The 23,522-nt window shown below is 36.5% G+C and overlaps 1 protein-coding gene across 1 annotated transcript; it reads right to left on the reverse strand.

The window, feature by feature from the left end:
• Positions 1–54: 54 nt before the first annotated feature.
• On the reverse strand, positions 55–22,775 carry LOC120326143 (high affinity cationic amino acid transporter 1-like). Its single transcript, XM_078112930.1, has 13 exons — positions 22,508–22,775; positions 22,054–22,155; positions 18,165–18,293; positions 16,876–17,031; positions 10,524–10,686; positions 9,971–10,104; positions 7,992–8,214; positions 6,764–6,903; positions 6,289–6,391; positions 5,640–5,866; positions 4,639–4,799; positions 3,684–3,792; positions 55–3,318 (listed from the first exon to the last, which is right to left on the reverse strand). The coding sequence occupies exons 1-13, from the start codon at positions 22,641–22,643 to the stop codon at positions 3,149–3,151; spliced, it is 1,953 nt and encodes a 650-aa protein (XP_077969056.1). The 5' UTR covers positions 22,644–22,775; the 3' UTR covers positions 55–3,148.
• Between the last annotated feature and the right edge of the window lie 747 nt (positions 22,776–23,522).

Below are 23,522 nucleotides of genomic sequence, written 5' to 3' on the forward strand. Positions count from 1 at the left end.
CATTTTGCATGAATCACTCAACCAGCCCCATCACCAGATATCCAAACCTTCCAGTACACAAAACGTCAGCTTTTTATTCCAAAAGAATAGCAACAATGCTTCATAAAATCCACTTTTACCTCCACGAGGTAAATATCTCAATTAAGCACAAGAGTATGATCCTGACTGATGTGAAATATGAAGCATTGATGCCATGATTATATACAAATATTTACAAACATTAAATTAAATAAGTTACCCTTAATAACAGCTAAGTTGAAAATATATCGAAAGGAAACACATTCACCTTAAATAAGTGGTCAACAATAAAGCCATCGGCGTAGAAGGCCGAATAGAGATAGCCACAGGCCCCAAATAAGTAAGCCAAACTGTTGTTGTAATATGTCACATTTAAAAAAGTGGATAAAACCATTTTTCAGATATGTAAGAACATGGAAATTAAACCATGGATAGAAAGTATCATGACTACACATCTTATAAAACAAGGGTTCCCAACTGAGCGTAAATGGGTAAAGTGAGTGCCTTGACCACATAGCAAATTGCAACATTGTTGGGATAAGGTGTTCTATGTTGCATAATAGATGGGGAGACAAGTCTAGTCACGGCGCACAGGAAAAGACAGTTCACATACACAGCTAGGGCAGTATGCTCTTCAGCTTTTCATTTTAGGGGGATGTTTTCAAATTTACGGGGTGGTAGATATTCCACCATCAGCTATAAAACTATTCATAGCCCCTGGATAATTGAATACAATTATGTTTAAGTTAGGAAGTGCGTCATCATACCATAAAGTTAGGGGGTGTTCAAAATTTTCGGAGGGGGTGTAGAGATAAAGGTTGAGAACCCCCGTTTCAGTGAGATAACCATTACAAAAAATACTTTGTCAAAACAAGGAAAAAGGGTTCTAATTACACTTTGAATTAAGACCAATCAAAGAGGAGAAAAGAGATTTGAGTGTGCCAAAGTATCATGAAAAAACAGTGGCATGCGATTTCATAATGTTACCTAATTCACAGTGGTCAAATTTTGCTTCACTGTTAGTAAATTTGAAGTGAAAAACAAATTAGGAAAACAACTTGTTTAAACGGCTTCATTTTTGGCATGATCAATAAAGAGTAATTTAAATAAAGAAAAAGAAAAGTATCGAAAATTGATGTTTTATTTTGTGCTTCATCATATTGATGCTTGTAAAAAGGTAATTTTCTGATATACTACATACACTATAATAGAAGAAATAGACAGGACACTTAGAAGAGGTATAGCGTAAAATGGAGTATTACGATTTGCTATGTATTTCGAATAGAATTGATGATGGTTTTGAAATGATAAAGTCTAGATGAAATTTAACATCGTATAGCCAAATTCAGTTTTATGTTAAGATCAGAAGTGGAAAATAAACAATGACTTATGCAAGCCCCATTTAATAGAGACTGCTAAGAACACTTATTCAATTTTCATCAACTCGATTTTTTCAGTTTCTGTGTCAGAAATTTGGACTTTGACTCGAGGAAATTCGGAATTTCGTTTCGAAAATAAGGCTCTGACTCCATTGACCTATTGTGAAATTCCTCAGTTTACATCTGTCTTTATGACACATAGTTCACATTTGATTACCGTAGTCAACTAAATATGTTACCCTGTACCAGGATATTGACTGAACATAATAATGACGTTCCCGGGTAAAAGAAATGCGAAATAACAATTATAGATACAAGTCATTAAAATCAGGCGACGAGAAAAAAATGAAAAAAAAACAATATTTCGACTTCTCAACTTAAATTCACACTGATTTAATATAGTAAACTAACGAGTCTGATTAACTTTTACATAAACAAAGTTCTGGGTGATAATTCTCCTTGACCGAAAAAATAAGACAATGAACAATAAACAACAATTACTATGTACAAATTGGAAGGTTGTGAGACATAAATATAACCAAACATTGTTGGCAAAAGTAAAACACCACTTGTCAGATCTTGATATCTTGGGTACCGGTACTGATTTCATGATCAAAAATGTTTACACCAAATAAACTCATGGGGGAGCCCACGTTTTAAAGCCCCACCAAAATAATCAAATACAAACAAACCTTGATAATACAGGGTGGGAAAAAGACTTCCCATATTCAAAATAAAATATGAGAGACTATTTTGCCTCACCGTGTAAATTTGAATTACTGAACTAGGAAGACAGCCTACAATCTTAGGAAACCAATCACTAAATAAAACTAATTTAAATTGGCAGCAACCCCAATGTTTGATTTTTCAAGGCTTCTGAGCAAAAGGTACGCATGAATTTGGCATTTCAATCTTGGTTATAAATAATTATTTACAATTAACCAGATCTCCATTACTCAACAATCAATTTCTAAATTGAAAAATATTTAACAGAAACAATTTCTGTATCGATAGTACGTAAATCGAACAAAAAAAGTGCCATTTTTACAGAGTAATTTTACTTTATGGGAGAGATATTCCCAGTACTTAGCACCTGGGGACATGGTCAATATATCAGTATTAACGAAATGTGTAAAAGTCATGATCATATACCCAAAAAAGCAGTCAGAAAAGGCATTTTCTCTTCGAAGTTTGCATAATTTGAATAATAACTCAAACAAATCTCCTGGACGAGCTTTTTATTCAGTTAATTATTTTTATGGGTAACCTTTGGAAATTCAACACCCAAATCAATTTTGATATACAGTTTTAGAAATTTAGTACTGTAGAACATATCCAAATAATATGGAAAACTCATTATATAGCTCAGGGTGTTCATTAAGTCCTGTTACAATTTTGTTATGAAGTGAGTTGCCAAGATATTTTAACTAGTTTTTAGTGTTCTTTACTTCATTTGATACATCTTTATATGGCCATCATTATCAGAACGACGCACATCAAAGTTCTTTTACCTAATTTAACACACGACTTTATGAACACCCTGTGAATTATTACTTTCTTTAGGACTCGATCAGTAACGCTTGAAAATCTACAAAACCAGTAGTTCTTACACACAACGTTGAGTGATAGTGAAGCAGCGACAACACCAAAAAAATAAGGCACAAAAATTATTAATTATTTTCAACTTCACAAGTTGATTATTTCCTATTCCTCCTTTTTAAAAATTGTTTTTTTATTATTAAATCTTCTTTTTAAATTTCTGATTCTTTTTCTTCCAAAGGTTGTTCGTCATCTTGCGTAGGAACGACGGCATACCCTTCGTCGTGATTGTTCATAAATCTAACATCTCCATTTTGACCGGCGTCATCGTTAAGTCCCTCAACACTATGTCGAATTCCATACCCAAAGTAGATTACGAAGCCTGGAAATATAAGAATTCAATTACTATTTATTCATGACAGTCACATCACATCAGGGTATCGTCAGTAACACCCTCGTCATCATAGCATCTCTGATTACTTGAGTTTACAGGTTCTGTTGGGGATAATTATTTAATTAATGATAATAATGAAAACAATTAAAATGATCAATTATTCTCACACCCTATCAATGAAGTTTTTCTTGAACCGCACTACAGCCAGGATGAATTCAAGTTGACAATTACTTGAAAAATTCTGACAAAGTATCCATTGAAAATCAATTGAGCAATTTGATTTTTTTCCTATCTCGACTGACGAAAACTGTCTCCAAATTCAATCCAAAAGTCGAAAGTTTTAAATGTCTTACCTACAACCATCCATATAACCATTTTATACCACGTACTGACAGGCAGTGAAACCATCAAATATAGATTTACGAACATGTTGATTATAGGAATAAATGGAACAAGAGGCACCTGGAAAAAAATGTTTTTATGTTATTTTTTTTAAGATCACCAAGATCGTTAAAATTGATTAAATGAAAATATATTACAAGTATTACCATTGTTGGGAATTGACTCAACTAGAGTTGGACTAAAGTCATCAAAGACTCAGAAATAACTCGAGTCTAAAATGAAATGTCTCTGACTCATCATTAACTAACTTCAGCGAGACTTAACTCAATGATTGGTTTGACTTCGGACTTTGACGACCTATGACCTGACTCGCAACTCAGGGATTAGGGACTTTAGTCCCAAACCATCATTACTCAGGACATGCTTATGCTATTAAATGAGTAGTTGCGATTTACTGCAGATTTACATGATTCACAGTGGAGGGAAACATAATACTTTATAATCCATAGTAGCTCAGTTTAATAGCTCTTGGGACTTCAGAAATTTCTGAAATTCACTTCAAGATCAGTCACTTTTACTTCTAAATGAGTGTGCATAAGCTTGCTTTAAGCAAACCTTATTGTAAAAAGCACGATGATGCAATAATTTTCCTTCTTTAATCTGATTTCAATCAATTCAATATGCCACAAAAGCGCTCCAGAAGTGTGGTTACAAATATGGAGGTGACTAATTTTGTTCTCCTACTTACCATCAAGTTGTGTAAAGTGACGGTAGCCTATGGGTAGGGGGTATATTCAGTTGGATAACACAGACAGTCACCAAACTCGAAATAGAACAAAAATAAGGAAAATTGGAATGAAATTATGGCCTAACCCTAACCTGGTACCCATACCACAGGTATACCCTATTTCCAACCAATTCAAAAAGTATGACACCAAAGTTAATTTACAAATTTTTAAATCTTACTTTGAACGTTAATTTTTCATTGTTTTGAGGTTGAAGAATTATCACAATGCTTGCACCTATGATGACAACGCCAAATATACAAGCAAATAATATAGATCCAGTCGTCCATCCATTCTTGCCAGCTATTATCGCAACAATGCTGAATAAAACCATTGAAGTACCTGGAAGATTCGAGATAGATTAGTGTCAGGGCACAGAACGAAGTTGGGGGAAGTTACTCTGCCTCTAAAAACAGACCATTTGCAAAACGACCCTGGCTCCAACCCCTCAGCTGGTTTGTAAGTTACCAACACTATACCCACTAGAAAATCAAATATTAATGACTCCAGCTCCGAATTCAAGAACATTGATGCTTTTGAATGCTTTTGAAGCTTATTTCAGAAATGTTGGCTTCCATTATAAGAAAGGACAATAAAAATTCCATATATATCCTAGGGAGAGCAAAGTTAATAAGACGACTTATTCATATGGCGAACCATGGTTTCTTGTCTGGTTACCAGCCCATGTCGGAAAGTTTGGGAATGGGAACAGTTAACCAGTTGTTCAGACGCATTATCACCATTGAAAGCCTTTAATTTTGAATCCGAAAATTTAAAATTTCGACACCAGCACTGAAACATTTGAAAATACGGCTTTAGCTCCAACATAATAAAAACATTGAGCTTTACAGCCTAAAAGGGCAAACCTTGAAAAATAACTTGAGAAAAACCTATATTTACATTCCAAACTCTGGGTTCCAGAAGTATGTGTACCAATATTGCGGTAACTAATTTTGTACGCCTATTTTACATCAAGTTGTGTAAAGGGACTGAAACCTATGGGCAGGGGGATATTCAAACGGCTGACACAGACAGTCCCTGAACTCGTAATAGTAATAAAATAAGGAAAATCGGGATAGAATTATGGCTTGACCCGAATCTGGTACACATACTACGGGAGTACCCCAAACTCTAATTCAGACAACTGGAACAAATAGTAAAAAAAGTTTTTAGCCAACATACCGGTAATAACAGTTGCCCAGTTAACAATTGTTGATGACATTTCAGTGGGACTGCTGCCCCTTGGTATGACTAAATGTACCACATTGAATGAACTCTTCCTTTCATGGCCAGTGTAACCATTATCAGTGGTCATTGGTGCTGTGTCCATCATGGCTTTTTCACCGTCGAACCCACCAGGTTTCATGGAAGATACGTGCTTCAAACGAGGTCGCTTTTCTGGCTGATACCTGAATAAGAAAATATATCATAAATGATCTTAGCGAATTGTAGGAAATCTAAAAAAAGAGTTTTCATATTCATCATGGAGAGCAGAATGTTGAGGAGATTACATGAACGTATGTATGGCGAACCGGCCAGTCACCAATCCATGATTGGTTCGGAAACGATTAACCAGTAATTGGTTTTTAGATGCATAAACTTGATAGCAGAAGAGATCACCAGGATGTGGAGTGGACTAAGAGTCCGAAATGAAGAGTCCATGAATTCTTTCACACATACTTATCCTTCACACAAGATTCAAACGGACAACCTAAGATACGGACAACCTAAGATAATCAGAGGCGCAATGGCAAGCATATTACTAACACTTATTACGATACCACCAACTGCCAAGCTGAAATTATGGTGGTACTTATCTTAATATGTTTACCTCAATAACATGACAGATGAAGCAACAAGAGTGTATGCAGCCAATGTTCCGATTGACATCAGATCAACTAATTCCTTCAAATCAAATAGGACAGCCATGATACCTGGATACAATAAAAAGGATTTTAATCGTTACAAGGCATACATATCATTAATAGAATCAAACTCCAACAGCAGATATGTGGACCGCCCTAATGCAAGTCCAACAACTGACAAGCTACCCTACACATTGTGCAGCGTGTTTACCTTCCACTAAAAATACTGTAAAAGCAACTTTTTGCTATATAGCTACTATATTTTTTTAAAGGGACAGAAATCTTTCTGGTTTGGCACAACCTAATCAATTTTATATACTCTGGTTGAGTAGGTTGGTATGCGTTTAATCTCAAAATTTCAAAGAATGGTTGCAAATTTAGTTTAGTTTAAGCAAAACACTATAACCACTAAAAAATCAAATGTTGACAATCTAAGCTTACCTGCTAATGTTCCAGAGATGAAAGTTGCGATCACAGGTGTTTTTGTTTTCTTGCTGACCGTTGCAAAAAAACTGAAGAGAAGTCCGTCCACTGCCATAGCATAGATGATACGAGGCATCGGAAACATGGACCCCAGCAGACTGTGGAAAAAATTATACTTTATTCTCTTATAAGTCTGGTAGACAATGCCAATCAGGAAAGTTTATCAGAAGAAGTAGCTTCCTGTGTGGTTAATGGCGCTTGTCCTACTTTACATCAAGTTGTGGGAAGGGACTGAAACCTATGAGCAGGGGGTATATTCACTTGGATAAAACAGACAGACCCAGAACTTGTAATAGAACCTAAATAAGAAAAATCGGAATAAAATTAGGGCCTAAGTCTAAGCTGGTACATATACCACAGGAGAATAGTAAGCACTGGTCCGAATCTCGTTTTTTTAATTAAATATAATAGAATTAAATATTTGACTTAGTGATGGCAATAGTAATAATATGATTGGCAATTTGCAATCTCCGTACCAATTAGTTACATTTAATTACGGCCAATTAACAAAATTCCTTGGTGATTCTTTAAGCGATTCTCGGTTTCAAGTGTGATTAACGGTCAAATTTTTGTTGTAAAAAATATTCAAGTCACAAGTCCCAAAATTAACAACCCTCAGTTATTAAATTAACAACTACCAAGCACCCACTGATTAAAATAGGTCAGAAGATCCTTTTTAGTGGGAAGGACTAGAATCTTTCCGGTTCGGAAAGCCCACCCAATCATTACACCCTGGGTAAGGTCTTCAAATTTGAATCCAAGATGTGTAATCTGCGATGCCCATTGACAACACAGTTAAGTCTTGCACTTTACCCGCTAGGCTTTCAACCACTTTTCAGCAACATTTACTATCTGAAATCTAACCATGAACCAAACACAATACATAGAAAATATAACTTTATAAAATCCTGAGATAACTATGTTCTATTGACCATATTTTCAATTATGAACGAATATATACAAAAATGGGTTCTCCCGAAGAATGTGAACCAAGATGGCGGACACCTTTCAGGTACTAATACTACGGGAGTCACTTGGCTGGTCTCCGAACTCGTAATAGAACTAAAATAAAAAAAATTGGAATAAAATTGTGGCCTAACCAGCATCGGTGTCCGCCATCTTGGTTCACATACTTCGGGAGCACCCAAAAAGAGAATTAATTCACATATAGATCATATAACCTTACCTGGTAGAGAGAGCACAAATTGCTCCGATCGAAACTGGTATTTTTGCCCATTCTAGTCCGACATACTCAAAAGCGTACGGTAACGGAGCATCAGTGTCCAGAAGAAAGTATGGTTGCATCAGTGTTAGCGTTGATGAAATTAGGAGGTAGGCGAAACAACAGATGGTCAATGAGAAAACAATACCCAATGGAATTGCCTTCTGTGGATTTTTTGCTTCTTCGCCTGAAATATAAATTTAAATAATAGATGTTGTTGCTTTGGTAACAAAGTGCCTATCAGAATCTTGCAAGGTTTTGGATGACTTTTTTGGAGTTTTTAAAATAAGAATTTGGTTGTATTATTTTGTAAACTACCTATGTAGCTTATTTCACAATCCTAGAATTATTCCAAAAAGTTCATTTTGGAACTGAATGCTTTACAGAAATAAGTTGGATTTGATCTATTCGACACACTGAAATCATATTTTCAGAAACTTAGCACCACATTTTTTTGGGTGGATTATTTTCTAATAGAAGTCCAATAGCATTAATCACACATCTTCAAATTACAGTTTTGCAATTTTTTTTTTAAATAACGCTTCGAATTTCATATAAAAAAAGAGTAAAAGCAACTATTTTTTTAAATATATAAGTGCGTGTGACAAGAAAAATTCCAATCTTCTTTAACATGATAGATTTCAATGCATAAGTGACTGTTTGACGAGGATAGTTTATTGTGAGGTTGTTCAACATCTGTCAAAGAGTTGTCAACCGTCACTGGTCTAATGCATAGACACAATTGGTAAATTGAATATCTTAATAACTTATCAGACCAAACTATTTCTAACTTAGTTAATTTGACTCTTCAGTAAAGCAAAAACTAATTGAAACACCATAGCAGTTATGCCAGTCACAAAATCTGGTAAAATTGAGTTGAAAAACAATACCATTGCCAGATTATGATACAGTACAATTGACCAGTAAAGCTATATCAAATTTTCAAACACTTGTGTGTGTGGTCTACACTGTCTACAGTGACGACATTTTAACACAATTAGTCGAAATGCCCGAGGGAAGACTGACGTGAAACTTCTTATAATCTCTCTCAGTATTTGCGGTATTATAAAATATTTTACGGGCTAGGAAGATGAACCGGCTGAACATATAGGGGGGTGTGTAATGTGATGGCGAAGCCGTAGCCAATCCGCTTATCAGCAATGTAAATATATTTTCAAATGAAAAATCTTGCTTATTTAGATGATAAAGTCAAATTGAAAAATGTCTTACAACCAACGATGGATAACTACCGGTAATTGGTGTCATAAATGGAATAATATCATATTAACGAAACTGCAACAATTTTATGATTCTAGAGTCAGGATAAAGATGGGATATTCTACAATCATTCTGGTAGGCAATAAGATAAACTAATCATAGTCAAGCTATTACTAAAGTCCGAATGAGAGTACATGGTTCCGCATATTGTTAAGTCGTCTTATCATCTTTTCTTTCTCTAGGGGAAAGTATGTAAATCTTATCCCATATGGTAAACCACAGTCTGCTGTTCGTTTGCATGTCCCGGTTGGACATGAAAATAGCAATAGGAATAGCTGACCAGTAGTTATTTCCAGATGCATGGACTTAACTGTAATAAACTGTAATCAACTAGCGGTTGCCTGAAACACCCTGCACATGTAAATGTTTCTGAAAAGTATTCCACCTGGCAACCCATGGAGGATAATCGGTACTCCCGTAGTATATGTACCAGGTTAGGATTAGGCCGTAATTCTATTCCAATTTCCCTTATTTCAGTTCCTTTACGCAACTTGATGTAAAATACGCAAATTAGTTATCTACATATTGTTACACATACTTATTGAGCGCCGGGTAATCAGTAGTGCAATGCGTGCTTGAACAGAAAGTAGCAAATCATCTTCTATGCTTGTATAAAAGGTTTGATAGTTTGCATTAAAACACAAGATAATAACAGTTTAACAAACCTGTTGTTGCGATGCAATCAAAGCCAACGAAAGCATAGAAACATGTTGCAGTTCCCGATATTAAACCTGCAAATCCATATGGAGCAAATCCACCGGTTCCATATTCACCATACGTAACATTAACAGTATTATTCCTGAAATAATCAAAAATTTTCTGAAAATGGTCATTCATACATTGGAACTATTTCTGTTGGCAAAATTTAAAACTTGACACAATACATTAGGTAAGAAAGATTTCAGGAGAAAGATTTTTATAATATATCCAGTAAATTACGGTAGCTGTATCTTGCATTTTTTACAAAAAAAAATTTCCTTAACAAGAGAGCAATACTAATGGGTTAACGGTAATATGGATGTGCCCCCAAGCACTGAAATTCTAGGTCCCATAGGACACGAAAAAAATATTGTAAAAAATTAGGTAACAGTCTTCTAGGAATTTCTGCCAGCTTCAAGTACTAGAAATTTCGAATTGATTGCTTTTGGAAGTGCGAAGAACTTAAAATAAATGTTAACTGTTGATTACTCATTGCTTTATCTATGTTAAAACACTTACGCTTCAATAGTCATGTTGTAGATTTGATCGGGTGTGAGATTCCAGTATTCTAAGTTGGCATGAGTGAGTCCAGCAATCACAACAAATATGATAACGCAGATATTCAACACAGTGAAAATTTTATTGACAACTGCAAACTCTTTCACACCGAAAGCAATTAGAGCTGAAAAAATATGACAACTATTAAGAATCTTTTAATTGAGATGATCTCTCTTGTGGTGGCTGGTACATACAAATTAATTTCGGATAATATATGAATTCTGAGGAGACACATAGAAGAAAATATTTCAATGGTATAAATTAATACTGTATTTGTTTAAATTTCAAACCAATTCAGCATGGAAATAAATTATTATTCCAGTAAAGATATGGCATAATTACAACCACCCAATAAACAACTAGTCATCTGTTTATACATATACATCAGTTCGAAGTATTAACACGTAGTTTTGTAGCCATGGGCATTACCAGGCCACAAAAAGATTCTAATGTGTATTTTACTTTCCCATAAGCGCTTTGTGTATATATAATTTAGTTAAGCAACCATAATCTATAGTGTATAATGCAATTATTTCTTCAAGCAAACAGAAAGTTTTCTAAGAAATTATGGTATCACTTTTATACGACCTTTCACATCTTGTTCACTCCAAGCAAGGCTCTGTGCAGGCAGTGGGGGCCAATTGCGACAATCATTTATGCTTAAATTATTTCGAGCCACGGTCTTTTGTCAGGTCATATTCAGGGGCAGGTATAACGTTACCTACATATTTGAACCACGTAGAACATCGATATTATGGTCAAGTTATATTTCATTGTTGTTTGTATAATTATAGTCAAAACCTGATATGGAAGTTATATTTTTATAGCCAGCCTATTATTGTAAGCATGTGTAACCTCGCTTGCTCAACATCCCAAACAGGATGTAAATTTTCCGCCACAAAGCATTTAAAGCGAATTATAATTGACCGTGCTTGGACCACAGATCGTTGACATCAATTCTGCCGAAAAGTGGGCGTTTCGGGGGCGTGATTTCACGCGGGCGTTCCGGATGAGAGACTGGTTTAACCGTTTTGTTCCATCGCGTTATATTCATAAATTTAATGTAAGAATGTTATTACCATCTTAGGACAAACATAATCGTTTGATAATTTGATCATATTAACCTAAATCACGCATGGCACAAATGAGGCCACGATTTAAATAAATTTTTGATTCTTTGATGGAAATACGACACCTCCACTATGACGCATATTACGCGGAGAAGACATAGTACCTCTAACAGCATCAAAATAATGTCCGTGTGTGCTCAACAACAAAACGCTAAAAGCAGAGTCATACGGTGAAAATATTTGACAATAACAAAAAAACTATTGAGGTTTTGTGTATAAATTTGGTTAATCCCGCAAAGGGGATCTCTAAGCGTTGGTCTGTACTCCTTCAAAAGCATGTTGTACGTTGACGCCCATTGTCTCCTTGAAAAGCATGTTGTACGTTGACGCCCATTGTATGCCACTATTTTGATGGTTTTAAGTTTATTTATATAACAGAATTTTTTATGCTAACGCCCATGGCCGCAATATGTATCTCAAATAAGTAGTTTGTTTATTTAGCATAGGATTACCATATCATCCAGGGGGAAAGGAAACCCGATATGACGCCCTAATCATATAGCGAACCACGGCCAACCGTCCGATTATTTATCAGTACATGTCGTGAAGATCAGGTACGTCGACGTGGTATTGAATACTAGAGTATCGTATAATGGCGCACATAAAAGGAAATCGGTAACTTAGAAATGAGACGTCGGTATGCAAACCTTTTTGTCAAATTAAATTAGCGGTGTGGAAAACTCAGACAAAAATTTCGTTCATTGACGACGTGAAATTCCCGCGATTTTTCGGTTATGCATGACTAACTTCCGGCGGTGTTATGACCCCATGTAACATGTCTTGAGTCACGTCAACAGTGTTTATCCCAAAATTGGCCGGAGGGAGCTACATTATAACTTAGAAATATTAAAATCGCCAGTAACGCACGGCACATCCATGTTCTATACTTGTGAACAAACAACGTACCGATATGACATTATAATCTATGGAAGAGGTTCTGGGCTACTTTCGAATAAACACGGTGATTCACCGACGGTAGTAGAAACTGCAAAAAACATGCCATGAACCCTAGAAAGGAAGAAACCCTATGACCTGTTAAAGAATCCGATCAAAATTAGCGCATGTGTAGCCTGCCAACACGGAATACGAATTCACATTTCTCATTCGAAAACAACCACTGCTGAATTTAATACCAAACGACACTGAATTTTCTTTATTTATAAAATATATTTCATGTATATATACAATCGAGCGGCAAATTACGCCAACAGTTTAGCAGTGTACGTTACTAGCCAACCCAAGTTGTGATTGTTACATTCCGATGCCACCCTTACTAAATTTTCGGCGCTATGTCTAATATATTCACGCATGCGAGACAAATTTTTGAAATACCTCTGTAATCCAGGGGTCGGTCGCTTCGCTACCCGCGAGGGGAAATGTAAAGAAATGTGTTTAGTAAGGTAAAAAGTAGGTGTTTGTTCTGATTTTGTTGGAAGACCCTGGTCGTTGCGCCGGACGAATGGCGGCATTCGTCCGGCGCGGTGCCCCCGACCTTTTTAGTCCATTAAATAGTTTAAATACCAGGTTAGAAACCGATCACCCTCAATGGAAATCAAGTTTTATTAATTTTAGGGCCCGTGATCACTCAACCGTGACGAATTTTTTTTGACATAAATCAGACCTCAATTAACTTGTATGACCCAGATATGGCCTCTCTACCTATTACCATTCTCGAGATATAACGTAAAATCACTGGAGCATGACTGAAGAGTTGGAGGAAAAAAATTCCTTTTAAAATGGATTCAAATAATTTTTCCAAATATGCCCATGCTTTCACTTTCTCAATATGTCCTTTCAGAGGCCTGCAATAAGCCAAAATCACTAAAGCGTGACTGGGGAGTAAGAGAACAAAAATTTCTTCAAAAAAATGTTAAACTAATTTTTCCAACCATACCTATCTATTTCATTTCTCAATAGCTCCATTTTTAAGTGCGCAACCTTCTTACGCCACAGGAGGGCTATTGGGAGGGGGAAACACCGATTTTTCAGTAAAGAAAATTTCAAATATTTATACTCTTTGAGAATTAGGCAAATCTTGGCCCAAAATCCCATTCACATGCCTCAGAATTGCCTAAAAACAATAGAACCTAAGTGGGCGTGGCTTTGCACGAGTTCTCTCACCACAGAGGGCGTGGGGGCACAGCCCCCACCGCCAAAAAGACTTGGAAAAATTCCTAATACTCGGGCAAACGCTTTCCGGCCCCGGAAACTTAGCTAAACGGCCTCTAAACCCCTAAATCACTCTCGCGTGACTTGATTGACAGCTGATTGACCAATGAACAGCCTCGGGCCACAAAAACCCCGTTTTGACCCCTTTCCTCTGGCCCGATCGTTTCCAAAAATTTTCTGCGTCATGCGGACAGGGATACCTGACTAACGTGCTAATCACCTACCTCATCTGCCCTACCCTACATAGTGGAAATGCTCATCAGTCGGTCTCCCACGCATAGAATTTTAACTTCCACCTCACGTGCAACGTTTTCTGATTTAGACTGTGCATTCGCACTTTCAGTGCGACAGGTTGCGAGACCATCGAGACTCAATGGTTGAATAAACAGAATTCTTGAGGAATTACGCCGATCACCCGGAGAAAACGTTATCAAAACTTTCGGTGCAATGAAGCAAATTACGCCAACAGTTTAGCAGTGTACGTTACTAGCCAACCCAAGTTGTGATTGTTACATTCCGATGCCACCCTTACTAAATTTTCGGCGCTATGTCTAATATATTCACGCATGCGAGACAAATTTTTGAAATACCTCTGTAATCGAGACTCAATGGTTGAATAAACAGAATTCTTGAGGAATTACGCCGATCACCCGGAGAAAACGTTATCAAAACTTTCGGTGCAATGAAATAATAACGTGACCTGCTTGCGTGAGTGACGTAGGTAATTTCACTCAATATAGCTTGATCCATCCGACCCCACCTTTATGCGTGGGAAAATGGCAAAAGTACACGTTTCTCTTACGTACAAATCAAAGAAATGTTCCGCCCTAAATTTAGCAATCACAAAGGAGGAGCAACTGGGAAGTTATGCTTCTGTATCCGTGTCCTCTCTCGTACAGAATAATTTGCATGATTCGACCAGTCATTTCCGTTGCATTGAAGACTACATTGGTGTAACGATGTTTCGGTATATTCAAATTATAGTTTCCAGAATGGGATATTGACATCGCGACTTTTCCACAAAGTATTCAGATATTTTTTAGGATTTTAATATCTGTATAGGCATATATTTTTAGGTATTAGTTAGTTATTATGCAAATCGAAATCAGCCGTATTTTACCTGGAAAAACTCGAATGAAACGATATTGAAACTTAGGTTGACATAATTTAATAATTTATTACTCTGTTGTAGTGGTCATGCCCCACTGCTAATAATTTGATACTCACACCTCCTCACGGTGTGGCAGAAATGAGGCATTAGCATAGACTTATTTTTTATATGTTTGATATGTACCTCACTGTCTTGTCTGTAATAATGAGCAGATTGAAATTGGCAAAAAAAAAAAAAAAAAAATTGGCAACTGAATGATTTGTAAATTTTATTACAGCGTTAATTGAGGTATTTTCGCGAATAATCGAAAATATATTGGTATTCTACTAGAAAATAAGGAGAAGCTTTCGATCCAAACTATAAAATGTCGTTATTAATGATTTTTTAATCCTGATAAAGTCGAGTGGTACCCATTGAGAAAGAGCGCAATTGAATCGTGCACCATTCCCTAATGTTAACCCAGCACTCGCAGGAAACAAGATAGCTAAGAGATTTCTGGCCTGAAGCAAATAAGAAGGGCAGAGATTTTTCAATCTCTTTCCAGCTGTGAAACAAGGCCTACGTAATCGTCTATGAAAAAATACTTGAATGAATTAACCTTATCCGCGTTATACCAACTGTACCGTTATTTGTATTGGCGTCTGATGGCTCGTACGTGATGTGCGGAATGAAGTGGTACTTACTGATTGTGACAGTAAAAATGTTGTCCTACCGGTGGTTTGCAAGTGTTGTTCAATCGATTTGTTTTAATAATGTTATTGTATAGAATGGCGCAATGTTGTTATTAAACCGTTTGAAGTATATTTTTGGAAATGTTCTTACATCGCCGAGAGAATACCAGCGCTTGGTAATATTTTAATGTTGAAAATACGTGAAATAAATTGTTAGCCCATACAGACGATTTTCAGGTGTTTTGTGACGGCATAGCGGTCTAATCTAAACATTCAACTTAGCTATGTCGGGTTACAAATATCTCGTTTGAATACCCTATCCACCACCTCATGCAGGGTATAATTAATCGTAGGCGAGGTCGAACCGGAAATATTTCCGATTCATAAGGGAAAAAATGGAGTAAGTAGCTCTTTACATATCAGTTCAAAAAATAAAAAGTATAAATAGAAAGATATTCTATTATAAGTAAATATTGATCAAGTTATGTGTATTAATTCGCCTAATGTATCTTCAACGTGAGAAATGAAACATCCATCACTTTTATTCGAATAAAAACAAAATATATCGAAATTCCGCTTTCACTTTACCATCATGATAAAGAGGAAATCAAACCACATTTCACACAATACCAATCCAAACAAACCAGAAAAAAAGAGGAACCAAAATTATTAGGTTTTATGGACCAGAATAATTCCCTGGTTGCCACATTGAACGATTTTATCAAAACATTGTAAATGGTGAAATCACATATTTTGGAATAATAAATTGATGGCTTGATGTTTTTATCAAAAATCAATGGGAAAAATGAGGAACAGGATATTCGAATATTTCCATGTTCTCGTTAAAACGATATGTACCTAACCCAATAAATGGAAGAACATTTAAAAAAAATTGGGAAAAAGATAATGTTCTAAGTCGCTGAACCCAAAGTCGCGAGTCACGTGATATAAGAGTCCAATCAAATTTCAAAATTAGAGTCCCAAGTCCAGTCATTGCACTCGCGATTCCCAAGCCAAATCAAATTGCTGGTCTTTCGAGTTACTGGATAATTGACGCAACTTTTCTTCAGAGTCAAGTCAAGTTTCCCCAGTGGTTAGATGTGTCGAATTTAGTCAAGTCACGAAGTCTTGAAAAACGTGAGTGATCCCCCAACACCGAAAAAAGAGCTCACTTTCAGCTGCTAGTTAGTTCGCAATCCATAATTTTACTTTTATTTTGTATATCAACTCACCTGTTAAAATAATGATAATAACGAAGGAAAATACATCAGGATAAGCAGCAAGTCCAGGAGCGTTCATCGAACAGCAACTCAACATGAATGTCTCAATCTTGTTTCCGAGCAAGGCATCGAAATTTGCTGTCCAAGCCCTGGCAACACTGGCAGCGCCTGGATAAAAAAAGACGTGTAATAAAAATCAACAAGTATTGGTATTCAAAGGCGGGCGCGAAATAATGGTTTGCTCAGGTAGAAACGGTTATATAATGACATGTTTTCGTTGAGACACGTTTTTGTTAAGACGACGTTGCCACGCTGTGAAGTGTGCGCAAATTAAGAATAGACTTTGGCTCCGTCTGAAACATATTACGAGTAGTGGTAGTGTTTTGGTAGTGTTTTAAATACTGCAGGGACAGTTTTTACTTTCCGGGAAGTCTGTGGTGATGTGGACGATATCTACACATTTCTCGGAAACAATTGACAATGCAAATGTACCTCGAAACCGCCCTTCTATGTTGCAATATTAACAGTTACATATATATTGTATTTTCTTAGAAACGAGAGAACAATGCAAATAACTTAGAACCCCCCCCCTTATATATTGTGATGATATATTTACAATTCTCGGAAACAAGGAACCAAAAAGAATGTACCCCGAATACACCCATTTATATTGTTACCAGTGTTATTCCAGAGCAAAATATTATGTTTCTTCCTGTACGTACAAATATCATCAGAGCCGTGATTGGTTGAAAACTGAGGAGTGTCAAATATTGAAATAAAGAATCTAGAGTCTAGACTAAGCAATGAATATATAATTAAATGTATTGTTCAACTACCGACCCACTGACTCTACTTGATTGAGAGACCCATATGTAATAATCGACAATAATATAACACAATGGAAAACCGTCACTGTAACTAATAACTATCAGCAAATTGAATTTATTTTTAGTGTATTTGTCGTTTGAGGCATATTGGAGATAGAATTTTTCAATTGTGCATTGTCGCCTCTTTAGAGGACTTTCGAGTACCCTTACATATCATACAATGGCCTATTTTTATCCAAAGCCATAACATCCAATCAAAATTAACCGTTGACAATCGGCGTTAACGCCCCTTAAACTGAGACAAGGGGGTACTATCGTACGGTCTAGGTGTTTCGCAAAATCCCATCCGCTATACACGAGTCAAAAGCTGAAAATTCGGAAGATGAGGTTCGAACATTGGATAGAAGTCACGCCCAAGTTCGACCCAAAGTCGCATTTGATTGGCTATTATGATGGTGCAATAATAATACTCACCAATCACGTAAGAGAGAATGAGGTTCCACCCAATGACGAAGGCACATAATTCGCCGACTGTAACATAGCTGTAAACGTATCCTGATCCAGCTTTGGGTACGCGTGCTCCAAACTCGGCATAACATAAACCTGTGAAATAGAAATAGAATAATCTATTGTTCCAATATTATAAATATTTTTATTGTGTTGTGATATTTGATATACCGTGACCCCGTTCTGACGAACTCAGATATTGCGCGATGGGCCGGCGTTAGGGGTTGAAGCGTTGGACTGGACTATGTTGGAATTGCATGTTAAAAATATTGGGATAAAAAACCATTTACGCCATCCCCTTACAATAGCTTCTAACGCAGAGCATTGTTCAAAAACGCCGTAAATATAATTCCATGTATTTATTACAAGCTATTTCATATTACATTTTCGGCGTTCCCGAGGTATGTGTACCGAGATGGCGCATAACCTGAACCCTAACCTGGTACACATACTATGTTCAGGATGTGCGCCATCTTGGTGGAGCTCCAAATTTTCATGCAAAATTGCATGACGAGTGAAACCAAAATCTCTTATGATCTTGTCTCAGGAATTAAGCAACGCCGAGTTAGGTTAGAACTTGCATGGATGATAGGCTGAGAATACAGGGTGTCGTCGGCATTGCCTACCCAAGTCATTACACCACGGGTAGTGACGGGCATGGGCTTCAAACCAGAGTTGAATACAACGCGGTAACAAACCCAGTAAACCACCCTATTAAAACGTGCATTTTGACCTGGATGAATGAATACGTCATACGCGGTTGGTTCGCAAACGTTGTGTATCGGCAATAATTGCACGCAACCTATAGTATTTGTTAGATTCGCTACCAATTCGACCAACAAACTTTGCACTCTTTATTTACTGAAACAATATTTGCGCAAATTTTGCTTACTCCTTGGTTAAAAATCATTCTGTTACTTTTAGGCGCTACCGGACGTTGATTGATTTAGTATAGTCGCTGTTAATCATTGACAATTTGCTTTCAAACATTGTTTGAATGACCAGCTAAGGACTCGCCCTATTGTTCTAATAAAGATTCTATGAAATGCACTCATCTGCACAACAAGACATGAATGGTTGTATGACACTTCGCACATGGGTGCTTCGTCGCTTTGAGAATTGGATGTAAATTGGCTTCAAGTTAAATTTATTTAAATATATTGTACGCATAACTGCAAATCCACCATTAAATATACTTATCCAGTGAGTATCACTTGCAAGAATATATAATTCACGTTCAAATTTACAAATATTTCATCTGTTACGTAATTTGCGCGGCGGTGTGGCTCAACGGGCTAAGCGTTAGGAATACGCTCGCCACCGCACCTCTAATTACTCTGCGTGGGTTCGCAGGTTCGAATCCCATGTAGGGATGGTTATGTGCGAGAGGATTGCTGGACTCCTCGCCGTCGTTGGGTGGTTCACGTAACCGCTGGTCGGTTACGGCTTCCTCCACCACCAAGTCCATGCTTCCGAAAACAAACAATACAGTAAAAACTAATCCCATAACCGGCTTGGAATGGTAACCGGACGAGAGGCCGTGGTTCGCCATATGGATAAGCCGTCTTATCGGCTTTCCTCTCCCCCGGGATAAATATGTAAATCATAAGCATAAATCATATTTATCAGCGATTACCATTCGACCACTCGAATTGCATCAAGTTAACTCTACTTCTTTTCTCCAACAAGCAAAAATCAATCTTACACAGATAACGAGAATAGAGGATGCACACCGTTTTACGAGGATGGGCACCGGAAAACAAAGCGGGTTATGAATCAGCGACTTCAAATGTATATTTTTATTCTCTCAATAAAAAGATTCTAAGTAAATTCTAACGACTTATTCAAGAAAAAAGGTTGTAATGAAAATTTCAAAACAATCGCACTGTCTTGGCATAAAATTCTTGAATTAGTTTTACGTAAATTTTTCAGTTTAAATTAGTTTATAATAAATTTGATACGGAACATTATGCATTAGTATACTATTGCGGGGATTGTGGTTAAGGAAATCATATATTCCAGGATCCGTTGGTGTCACCGTGATAAATTATTCATTCATTTGCATTGCGCTACTAGAATGCCCATTAGCGTTGGCGATAGTTATAGTGACCTGAGGGTCACTAAAAACCATCCATTTTTATGCGATTCTGTAGTTTATCTATTTTATCGTTAAATATGGAAAGGTTGTAAAATTGTATGTCAAATGTTCGTAAACCGCCAGGTTGACGACATTGGGGACTGCAAAAATCCTGGCAGAATTATAGATTATTTACACGCGGAAAAATATTTTTGCTTTAAGACGGGCAGAATCAACAGTTCTCACTCGGAGTCTCCACTCTGATAAATATTTTTATTGGTAGATTGTCGTGCATGAGAATTGAGGTTCTTATGTCGAAATAATCTTACTTTTATACCCTCGATATAAAAATTGAGTACTCGTAAACGGGGATAATAAAGTTTTCTTTGTCGTAATGACCTTAACTACCTCTTCAAGTGTTGCGTCAATCGGTCTTTGCCAACGGGATATTCACGGCCATAATTCTTTATAGAATTTGTGTACCAAGTTAGGGTTAGGCCACAATTTGATTCCGATTTTCCTTATTTTAGTTATATTACGAGTTCGGGGACTGTCTGTGTTAGCCAAGTAAATATATCCCCTGCCCATACGCTTCCGTCCCTTCACACAACTTGATGTAAAGTAGGCGAAATAAGTTACCACCTCTGTATTGGTACACATACTTCTGGAGCGCCAAAAGTTTAAGTGTTAAAGAAAATGTTCTTCCGTTTTCGTAGAATTAATAAGAAATTTATGGATTTTGTTTTAATCGAGCAAGTCCGTTGTATTCAGATATGAACATGCTAGCTTGATAAGTCGCTCTCGTTCTATACACTATCAGCATTAATATGAGTAAACGACAGGACCGCCAGGTACAAAATACTGCCCTAAATTGAACATCCGTTAATAATCTCCTTTACTGAGATAAGGCACGACAGACTGATAAAATTTATATTATGATCGATATCTGACCTCATATTGGCGATAAAATCTCAATAAGTAACTAAACGTTTCTTCGGGGCATGTGAGAGAAGAGGATATTTAATTCCCCCGTGGCTTAAAACGAAAAAATTAAGTTGTTGCTCTGGGCTGCATGGTCGGGGAAAAATTAACAGTCGACTCCAACTCCGGGATGATTAAAAATTTGACTCCGGCGCATGACTCAACACCAGCATCGAAATACCAGAAAAAAAATGTGTTCTAAACACATGCAAACCGTCTTTGATAGGCAGTTAAGTTATTTTTTTAGTTTCTGTGTAAAATTGATTCGATTACCACTGTACCTGTAACTCTGATTCCGGACACCCAAAAGTTCGAAAATATCAATCCGATTCCGGTTTTAAAATAAAATGTTTAAAACTGGACTCCTGACTCCACATCCCTGCCTTTGCCGACAATTGTAGGACTTTCATATCAATATTTCAAAATGCCACCAATAACTATGAATATTATATTAGTTTTTCTACGTTATCGCAGCAAGAATATCAATCGTATATTTGAGTAGAATTGATTTCAGTATCTTTAAAATACGGCGTATTTGATTGATCAATTATACTTTTAATTTTACATTTCTCGAAATGTTGGAACGATTTTTGAACGAACGATAATTCTAGGTACAAATACTGCGGGAGTCACTTGGCTAGTCCCCGAACTAGTATAGAACGAAAATAAGGAAAATTGGAATAAAATTAGGGCCTAACCCCAATTTGGTACACATATGGTGTCCGCCACCTTGGTACCCATACTTCAGGAGTACCTAATAAACTGCCATATAGACCGCGGCCCGGACTTTTAACTTACCAGATAGTACTGAAGTCAATGCTGCGATGAGAAATGCAATAACAACGCTTGGTCCACTGGTATTCTTTGCAACGGCCCCTGTCAGTACGTAGACTCCCGCACCTGCAACGACAAACGTTAAGATAGGAATAACGCTGCATCTCTTACAACCCTTTGGGGCATTTTTTAATTAAAGGTTAATTTTTAAGATCACGCATTTGTAAAATGTTTATTTCGAAATATTAACTTTAACACAATAAGGGAGATTTTATTTTTTCGGTTCATTTATGAGTGGATTACTATGGCGCAAAAAATAAAACGCCCGGGAATCATCAAATATAAGAATTGATCACAGAGAAAATCGATTGATAGGAACAGATTATAATTTTAAAATTATAATAAACTTAATAAATTATAAAAAAAACTTTAATAAAAATGATCAATTTTTCACACAAACTCGTAAAAAAAAACTCACCCAGAGTCGATCCAACACCAAGAGCAGTTATATCAAAAGTATTTAGAATCCTTCTCAGCTTCGACTCATTCATTGTTCCTTCATCAATATGCTTCTTGCGGGTAATAGCACGAGCAAAATTAGAACACACTTCCATTTTGATTTCAGTTATTAGTTATATTCAAATATTAATATAATCCCTAGCGCTTCTGGCTTTCCTATTTCTACGTCCATAATAAATAAAATACAAAAAATAAATAATGAACAAATAAAAACTTGTTACTCTAACATTACTAATTACTGAAAGAGATGAATAAATGCTACGAACAACACCAAAGCCTTATATTATTATGATGTCACAGATGAAAGAACGTAAATTTGAAATGAGAAAATAATTACTAAATCAGGTTACTCAAATACACGTGTACGGTACTGCGCGTTTTCTATCGCTAGTTTTTCTTTACTCTCGCTCGTTTGCAAATTTCACAAAACCCGTCAGACGTACTCTTGAACATTAAAAAGATTTGTAAATCTGAATATCAATGTGCAAAAATATTATCATATTGTCAAAATTTTATTACATAACGGTGAAAACTGCCCATATGCTTCGAATGGTAATTTTAGACCTTATAAACCTCAATACTGTTAGCGGATACACGAGGCCACCACCTTTTCGCCTTATCTGCTGCTTTTTGTCTCACGCTACGAACTTTTCATGATATTAAACAAAGGCACTTAACTGTATGTGTACTCAGGTTGTTTGTCCTCCAATAAATACGAAATACACACATTGCGAAATATGCTTACCGCAGTGAAATTGTCGGACTGGTATAACAGGCCCTTAGCTGCCCAAATAAGGTACATACTTGGTACTTTTATTAATGGTGTTTCACGAACGCGGCACATATACGATTTGCAACTTCGATAACTTTACTCATTGGTGAAGTATTATTCACTACTAGATTGCAAAATCTTCCACGTGATTGGGAAATGCTGAATCCCAACTCTTCAAACGATTTGCGAACTGATCTGATTT

The sequence above is a fragment of the Styela clava genome, chromosome 1 (genome assembly GCF_964204865.1).
Source record: "Styela clava chromosome 1, kaStyClav1.hap1.2, whole genome shotgun sequence".
In the NCBI taxonomy this organism is placed as follows: domain Eukaryota; kingdom Metazoa; phylum Chordata; class Ascidiacea; order Stolidobranchia; family Styelidae; genus Styela; species Styela clava.

Coding starts and splice junctions, on each gene's coding strand:
- LOC120326143 (XM_078112930.1), bottom strand. CDS start 22,643: ATGGAAGTGTGTTCTAATTTTGCTCGTGCTATTACCCGCAAGAAGCAT. Junction 22,156..22,507: donor TGGTGTTGGATCGACTCTGG/GTGAGTTTTTTT, acceptor TTGTCGTTGCAG/GTGCGGGAGTCTACGTACTG. Junction 17,032..18,164: donor CATTCTCTCTTACGTGATTG/GTGAGTATTATT, acceptor TTTTTTATCCAG/GCGCTGCCAGTGTTGCCAGG.